Source organism: Cynara cardunculus, assembly GCF_001531365.2.
Source record: "Cynara cardunculus var. scolymus isolate 2C chromosome LG 9, CcrdV1, whole genome shotgun sequence".
Lineage (NCBI taxonomy): Eukaryota > Viridiplantae > Streptophyta > Magnoliopsida > Asterales > Asteraceae > Cynara > Cynara cardunculus.
The window spans coordinates 14,096,691-14,106,115 of NC_037536.1; the positions used below are offsets into that span (position 1 = coordinate 14,096,691).

A 9,425-nucleotide genomic window follows, 5' to 3' on the forward strand; every position below is an offset into this window, starting at 1 on the left:
AAACGGTTAAAGCATTAACTTTAACCGGTTACCATACTGATGTGGTATCCAATTCAATATTATTTGCTGACATAAATGTCTTAATCTAAAATTAGTTTTTTAGTATTGCGATTTATTATAAGACAAAGTTAATGTTTCAACAAGTTGTTCAGGTACTTAAATGTTTAAAACTTTACATCTTAGATACCAAAATGAAAGTTTTGAAAATACGTTACCCAAAATAAGAATCAAGTTAAAGCATAATACTTTTTCATGTAACATGTTGTTCTAGATTTGACTAAAAAGTGAATTTAGTTAAAAATACTGGCTTATTTTGATCAATTTCTCAGGCAGTTGTGAGTGGTGATAGAAGAGTGGATAGTCGAGGAGAGACAGAATGTAATGAAAGCAGTTTATTTGTAACGTAGTTGCATCAAATTGGCTACGGAGACAAGAAACATGAAGCAAGAAGGTATAACAAAACAAATAGAGATCAAGTGTCCACTGAATTGACTACCAAGACAACAAACAATTGGAGTTAGATCTTACCCATGCATGTTCCATTGTCTCAAAATTAATCATAAAATATAAATATATATAGTTTTTTTTTTTTATTTGAGTAAATTACAGTTTCGTCCCTGTGGGTTATAATTCATTACGGTTTTCGTCTTTATGATTTATAATTTAGGGGTTGTTTGTTTACCTTCGAATAGTTTCATTAAGAGGCCATATCTGAATCGTCAAGAGACGAATTTTGTTTGGCAAAAAAAAGTTTATCTCTTAATGATTTTGTATTTTGTGTCTCCCTTAATCATTAAGCGCCATAACTTCATTGGAAACAAATACTAAACAATTATATTTCATTTTGCACTATATCATGAAAGTCTCTTAATCATCCTTATCATTTAATCACTCTGCACCAAACCATTCAGCAACTGGCAAATAACACTTTATTGTTGCTTCCGTCCATTGCGATTTTACAGTTCTTTACTGTCTTGGTCTCTTGTATTTTAAGGCTGCTTTTGGTACAAGAGATGAGACATGACATGACAAGATGAGAAAAACTCAATGTCCCTTCTTTGGTGCGATGTGACAGAGACAAGAACTCAATGTTTCATGTTTAACGTGACATGAGACAAATACAAGAATTGGGATAAAGTGAGACAACATAGGACAAAAAAGACTATTTTCTTAGGTGGAACAAGATGGGACAAAATGAGAAAAAAAAAACTAAAATTACCAATCAACCCTTGTTTGATGTATAATGCTTGTTTGAAATTAGTACATGAACGAAAAAAACAATAAATGGTAAACAATAAGGACGAAAAACATAATTGAAAAACCATAAGGATGATAATAGAAAATTTGAAGAAACCACATGGACCAAAATCGTAATTTACTCTTATTTATTCATATGAATACATCGAGATCTGATTCTTTAATACAAATCTTGTAAAAGAAGAACAATTAATTTTAAAACCATAATTAAGTATTGGAATCTTACTTTTACAAGGCAGCTGATAGGCTTTTAATGTCATTTATTAGCCCAGAAGCTACTTAATATTTTAATTTTTTTTGAATAATTAAAAAAATACATATTGAAAGGGATGGTTAATAAATGAGTTTCAAATACAAACAATTTCATTCATATAAATCATACAAATCAATTAAATGAGATATTTAGGTATCCAGATTTGAAATCCTTGTATTTAATTAAAATTCTTTGAATATAGGATTTTGAAATTCTCATGGAGTGCTCGGAATTTTACGGGATTTCGTAGAATTATATGTATTAAGGTTCTAAAAAAATGTAAAAAACAGTTGTTTTGTAATAATTAATTAATAAAAATATAATTCAATTATTTTTATAATTTTTCTATAATTTATTTATAAACAATGAAATCCAATTCCATTACAAATTATACAAACCAAATACACCAATGATTTCAAGTTCATTACAATCCAAATCCCTCAATGAAATCTAAATACCAAAAAAAAAGATCATGCAAACCAAACAGACCTTTATAAGAATTATGAAAATTATAGAACATGACTGGGACATCTCGAATGGAGGTTTTTCTAAAAACCTATTTTTTGTACTTTTTTGTTGTCATATCATTTCCAACTCATTAAATTGTCAATTCATACTAACTTTAAGATTAAAACCAAAGTTTTTGTACAAGAATTCAAAGAGGTTGAAATTCTTAGGAGAACTCCTTGTAATTTTGGTTCTTCTAAAAGGTTACACTTAAAACCTTGCATTGGAGATGTTTTTAATGATCAATGTTTTATATTAAAGAAACAATTGAGATATTCATAGATAGAATGATGGTTAATATGAATGACATGGAAACTAACCTCTAATTATATTGATATTAAAATAAATAAATATAAAATCTAATACAAAATTAAGGATTCAAAAAGTTACAGATAACGACAGACGAGAATTTATTGAGCACCGTAACTGAGATAGTTAAAATAAAACCCGAGATGGGTTGAGACTAACAAACGGAAAACCTACCGGCCGTGAACCAGCGGAGTAACGGCGGCATCCTTACAAGGACTAGGCGGCAAGCTACTCCTTCGGGAAGCTACAAGTCGTTGTACAAAGCCTTCGATTCTCTGTCCGTTAGTCTCCGTTAGTAACCGTTTAGCGCCAAACGGCAATGATTCAACTCCTCTCTCCATCAACACCTCCTCCATTGTCGGTCCCACAGTTCCCTTCGTGTAACAGTTGGCCTGCAATATTCAACGCCGTCAGTTACTCCATCGCCAAAAAATCAAAATCAAAATCATTCTATCCACAAAAAAGTTACCTGAATTCTGACGTAATCCGTATGGTTCCAGCAGAATGCGTTACCTAACATTTGGTCAACGGTGTCCGATACACCGGCGAGAACAATGTCTACGACGGATGACGACAGGCATTGGCCGTGACGATCAAGTTTCCGTTGCGACGTAGTGCTTAATGGACCGTTACCCATGGAAATAACTACAAGGTCTTCGACGCCGGTAAGCGACGGGAAATCGCGCTTGTTGTGCAAGGCATGAGTAACGGCGATGGCGGTAGGATTGTTCATGACTAAACCGCCATCTACACCTAAGCAAGAGGTTTTTCCATCAACGGAAGTTAGCGGAAACGGCTTGAGCATGGACGGATCAGCGGACGTGGCACGGCAAACTTTCCAGAGCTCAAAGTCGTAGCTAGCCGATTGGGAGGCGTCGGCTCGAGAGAAAACAAACGGCGCGGAGCTATTGAGATCAAAACACGGTACAAGAAGAGGCTTACATGTGTCCTTAAGAGTCAACACCTTGCCGTCGTCTCTGGTTAAAACCTCCTTCAAAACCTTATCCATGCTCTTACCGGAAAACAACCGTCTCCGGCGAAAAATGCCTACATTTTTCACTTTGTACAGTTCCGTTTGCCTATCGCTCACAAACTTAACCGCGTCTCTGGCGGTAAACAGCGGACGGCCATTACCGTCGTCAGCGTTCAGCATTACAGCGAGAAGAGCTCCAATTCCAGTTCCAGCTATAATGTCAAAGAAATCGACTATTCGAGCGTTAGAATCTCCCGTTTTGGCCTGGATCTGGTCTTCGAGGTGGATCAAGGAGGCTCCTGAGACGATGCCGGTAGTTCCACCACCATCAATGCTGAGCACTCGTGTCTTCTTACTGCCTTCACAGTGAAACAACCATTGCTTCTCAAGCTTCGAAAATATCTCCAGTGTAACCTTACTAATCTCCATCGCCATTTTCTCTTGGAAATGAAGATCTTACCAAATTAATCCCCAAAACTCTTGAAAATTCGATTCCTACCGGAGCCAAATCGTATTATCGAAACCCGTGTGAGATACAAACTCACAGTTTCCTTCTGATAGACATTAATGGAGTATTTCGATCGAAACAGTGTCACAGTTTGTGTGTGTGAGGGTGAAGAGTGGACTGTGTGCGGTTTGCTGGAGAGAGAGAGAGAGGGGGGGGGGGAACGAAGGTGGTGGGAAGTTGTTGTATTTATATAAGGGGTAATAACGTTACGGTGTTTGGTGGTGTAGGTGGTAATTGTGTACCCTCGGCAGTATTTATTTAGTTTACCTCTTGTTATGCATTATGGAAGGAGTACATCCTATCACTGTCTCGTCGCACGTGAGAATTGCGTGGAATTTCACATGTAATTAGATTTATTTTGTAATTTTTTGAATTAATATTATTTTATAAAATTATTATAATCATCATATTTTCAACTTCTAATCTAAACATAAAATTTTGAATTCAAAAACCTTTAGACTCCCGAGATGTGCCCAAATTACGGCAGCTAATTTTTTTCAATTATTTTAAAATGGCAAATTGCAGATATCTTACCGTAACTTGATTTATATTTTGGGTAATTACTTTTAGAATTTCTATTTTCATATATAAAATGTAAAGTTTTAAACTGTTAAGTATCCGGATAATCGTTTGAAGCATTAACCGGTTACCATGCTAATATGGCAAGTGATGAGATGAAATTGGATTGAACAACAAATAATAAAGAGTTGGATATCACATCACTCACCACATCAGTATGGTAACCGGTTAATGCTTCAACCTCTTACCCGGGTACTTAAATGTTTAAAACTTTGCATCTTAGGTACCAAAATGAAAGTTCTGAAATACGTTACCCAAAATATGAATCAAGTTAAAGTGCGCTATTTTTTTCAAACAATTTGCTCTTTTAAAAAAGAGCTTTTTGTTATCCTATGATTCTCAAATCAGTCGTAGAATTCAACAATGAATGAAATAGCATTGGTTTTATTGCCGATCACTTGAGCAATTCAATGATTTCAGTTTTTTCTTGATCCTAATTATCAGTTAATCTGTCAACAATATTCCATCAATGATACAGTATTCCATCTACTTTCAGGATATTGACATCAGTATTTGAAGGCCCTTCACAATTGTGAGTTATTGCCGCCGATTCATAGCAACCTACACTTTTTCGGCCTAATGTCGGTGATCGCTGCATATGAATTTGTCGGTTTGGAATAATATAAAAGATATCTGAAAACACTGAAAAATCTACAGAAAAAAAACTAATGATAAATCAAACAAGTCACAAAATAAAATGCACAATTAATCATTTTGGGCTAAAGTGGATAATCCAATAACAAAAATCAGTTTAGAGCGTTGGAAGAAGTATCAGACTCTATTATGCACTAAGAAAACTTAGAGATAAGGTTTGATAAGACATAATTACTAAATTACATATCAAATAGAACGGAAGTTGTCAATTGCACCTAGTGCAAAAGTAATTGGATCTGATTATAATCTATTGAACAAGAGGGTTGGGTTCCGGTAAAAATGAGAGTTAAGGTGATAAGCGTAAGAAGTGATCTATACCTTTTGATGCACATTAGAATGAGATGCACTGAGATGCAATAGACACTTAATCTTGAATGACCAAACACAGTCAAAAGCGTGTAATCATATATGATATTAAAACTTGTTGTCTTCTCATAAAATGTTTAATTTGTGGTATGATAATTTCTCTCTCTCTCTCTCTATATATATATATATATAGAGAGAGAGAGAGAGAGAGAGATAGGGAGAGACTTGGATCACGTGAGACCAGTCTGTTTTTGTGAGACCCGTGAGACCATTTTTTTTATACTTGAAACTCTACAGCAAAATGTTGTGAAAATAACCTTCACAATATTTTTGTTGTAAAAGTTTAGGTTTTTTTTACCCTCGTAGCGTTTTGCTGTGAATTTTCAAGTGTAAAAAAGTTGTCTCACGAAAATAGGTTGGTCTCACGTGAACTCAACCATATATATATAACTGGATGAGGTTGGATCCAAACTTTCCATATCCAAATTTGGACGTTCAGTTGTTGGATAACAATTCAAAGTCTAATATTATTGAACGTATCCAATCCAATCCATTTGTTCAGTTGTTGGATAACAATTCAAAATCTAATATTATTGAACGTATCCAATCCAAGTATTATAATGATGAATGATTTATTTTATGTGTCATCTGTACTTGGTATTTTGGTGTACGTTAGTTGTTTTTTTTTTTCCTTTATGATTTATGCTTATAAATCATATTCGTCGATCGATTTATAAAGATACTTATGAATGTGTATCTTTTAAGTGAGATATGTTGATAACTGTTTGATTAATTCAATCTGATCCAGTAAATACCCAATATTTATATTAAACAGATATAACTCATCCAATCAGATCACTCATATGTCTGGATTGTATCAGTTATAGAAAAATAAATGGATTATATCAATTGTCAAAATTAAACGTCATGATAGATGATTGAATTGGATCACTTCTGTCAAAATCCATTTTATGTGAACTGATAAACACGCATAACATCTGGTATTCTCAAATTGGCGTTGTAACTTCAAACGATCGCACATACATGAAATACTAAACACCCATAAAATTAATTGATATTAATTTTAATTATTACAATATCAAAATGACTGCAGTTCACTGCTAAACACAACCATGAACCAGAACTAAAATACCATTGAAGGCCACACCAATAGTCATAAGCAACCACATCGGATCATGTGTCGATGTCGCTGAGTTTTCCGTTGGACTTGGTGCTGTTTCCTTTGATTCCAAGGGTGACGAAGATACTAGATCAGAGGGGCTGGGACTTGGGGTTCGGCCCGATGGTTGGGTGGCGTTTTGAGACGTTTTAAGGACTCTGACATCGAGTTTTTGACCAGCCTTGCAGTGACCGGAAAAACCGCTAGTGAAGTAGTAGTGTCCAGGTGCCTTGATGGTGAACGAGTCATTGCCAGAGTTGAATGTTTTGATCGGAGCCGATGTGTTGCATGACCGGAAATCGGAGAGACTCACTCGTATCACATTGTCTATGGTGGCGTTGTACTCGAACCCTGTTCCATCGCACAATAATCAAATACTCTAAATTATCAATAATTCGCTCAAAATAATATAAAAAGCGTCAATTGTGAATTTTTTTTACTTTTCATGACTCGATCGTAGATCTATTTCTTGGATCAATAAACAGTTTTAGAAACAAATTTATACAGACTGGTTTTAAAAGAAATAATCTGTCTACCGTCAAAATGTAGATTATTCAACCACAAAATCTACTGGGTCTGTGTTGGAAGATTGATTTGAGGTTAAAAACTGCCATTTCGTGTTAAAAACAAAATCAAAATTAAAAACGGAAACAACAATCAAACAACAAGCAGAAGAATGAAGGTACTCACAAAGAACGTCTTCCACACGAAAGTTCTTGGAAGATGCCCAACTCAAGTAAGTGGAGTTGGGTTTTGTAGTCCAACCAGCAGAATCACCAACCTTGTACTGTTTTCCTGTAACCATCACGACCCTTGCACCTAACTCGATCATCATCAGCGTACACAACAACATTCCCACTGTTGTTGGTTTCTCGGTGAAAATCCCCATAGGTATTTTCGCCTTGAGAGAAACTAGACGAAATTTTTTTGAAGAAAATTGTGAGACTGACTGGGAGCGAGTTCGTAGCACATGATATAGGCGCTCAGGTCGTCACATTTTTTACATTTTGTGAGGGATTTTCTTATGCATGCGTACCTGAATACGAAGTTATTCCTTTATTGCCTGTCATATTCCTTTCTTAGCTGTCGTTTTCACCTAATAGTGCATTTTCACGTGATGTTTTTTATATAAGACTGTAACGGTTTTTTTGACACATTGTTCTAGGAGTTTATTTAAAATTTTTGATTAAATATTATATTATTAACAAATAATATATCATATTTAATATATATAAATATATATATATACACACACACTATATTATAAAGCATTTGACAAAAACTATTAAAAACCATTTTTTATGCATGAAGTACTATTTATGGATGCATATTACTTAAATTCAATATTACAAATAAATTGTACATAAGTATAACTTATTAAAACTACATGCTTGAATTCGTGTGACTAACTGTAGATAAACATAATCAAATAGAAGATAAATATCTCATTTTAAGTATACCAAGATCTAAATATAATTATGATAATTATTGAGTTCTAACAAAATACTTAATTATAATCTTAATAAAAAATTATGTCATTAAACTAATAATAAATTATTTCGTCATTAAACCTAGATTAAATTATAATAAAAATTTTGAATTAAAGAAATTACACAAAAAATGACAACTTTTATATATTTTTTGATTTTTATGATATCTTCAAATTTATATTTTATTAAGAAAAACATTGTTGCTTGCTCAAAACCATATAAATTCGTATTATAACATCGACAGAGACCAAAAAAATAAAATGAAACATTGAAATCGAGATATATCTCACTGCATTACGAGAGTACCCTTCTAATTAATACTAATTGTTAATTATTTTGAATTGTAATAATATTAATTATTTTTGAATTATTAGTTATTTTGAAATATAAGTAATGGTATTGATTATTTTTATATTATTAGTTATTATCAGTGATAGTTATTATCTTTATATTATTATCATTATTATTGCTTGATTTAGTAGGCAAAAAATCAAATACAATAATACTAACAATATTTTTATCAATTATATAATATTAAGTTTATATTTCTTATTAGTTACTAGAAGGATACTCGTGGAATGTAACGAAATATATTTCGATTTTAGTTTTTCTTTGTTTTATTTTTTTGGTTTATGTCGATATTATACTATGGATTTATGTGGTTTTGAGCAACCAATAATGTTTTCTTTAAAAATATAAATTTGAATATATCATAAAAATTAAAACAAATATAAAAGTTCTTATTTTTTGTTTAATTTCTTTAATTTAATTTTTATTTAAAATTTAATTTAGGTTTAATGATAAAGTAGTTTGTTTTTTATTTAATAATATAATTTTTATAAAAATAATAACTAACTATTCTATTAGAACTTAATAGTTATTCTAATTATATTTTAGGTATATTTAAAATAAAAATTTTATCATGTATTTGATTATATTTATCAACAGTTAGTTACACGAATTCAAATATGAGCTTAATAATTTGTACTTATGCAAAACTTACTTTTAATCTTGAATTTAAGTAATATATATATATATAAATAAACAATATTTTATGTATAAAAGATGGTTTTTAAGAGTTTTTTGTCAAATACTTTACAATATAGTATAGATTAATTTTTTTTTGGGTACAAAACTATAATTACTTCAACTTTATTATGATCGAAAAAAATTTGATTTAAATCATATATTCTAAAATTTTAGTTTGTTAAAATTTCTAATACTATAAGGGTATTTGCACAATTTAGAAAATACATATCGATTTTAATGTTTCGTTTTATTATTTGCACCTATCAATATAATACGGTTTTATGTAGTTTTGAGAAAAATGATAATGTTTTTAATTTTAAATAAAATTTAAATTTGAATATGTCATAATTAGAAATTTGAAAAGAAATATATATATCAAT

The 9,425-nt window shown here is 31.7% G+C and overlaps 2 protein-coding genes across 2 annotated transcripts; both read right to left on the bottom strand.

Annotated features, from left to right (window-relative positions):
- Positions 1-2,408: 2,408 nt before the first annotated feature.
- LOC112518689 (probable inactive patatin-like protein 9) lies at positions 2,409-3,734 on the bottom strand. The gene is made up of 2 exons (XM_025126470.1): positions 2,796-3,734; positions 2,409-2,718 (listed from the first exon to the last, which is right to left on the bottom strand). Exons 1-2 carry the CDS (start codon positions 3,732-3,734, stop codon positions 2,497-2,499), a joined length of 1,161 nt encoding a protein of 386 aa, XP_024982238.1. The 3' UTR covers positions 2,409-2,496.
- A 2,733-nt stretch (positions 3,735-6,467) lies between these two features.
- Positions 6,468-7,415, bottom strand: LOC112517816 (mavicyanin-like). The gene is made up of 2 exons (XM_025125189.1): positions 7,217-7,415; positions 6,468-6,877 (listed from the first exon to the last, which is right to left on the bottom strand). The coding sequence occupies exons 1-2, from the start codon at positions 7,413-7,415 to the stop codon at positions 6,468-6,470; spliced, it is 609 nt and encodes a 202-aa protein (XP_024980957.1).
- Positions 7,416-9,425: the final 2,010 nt, after the last annotated feature.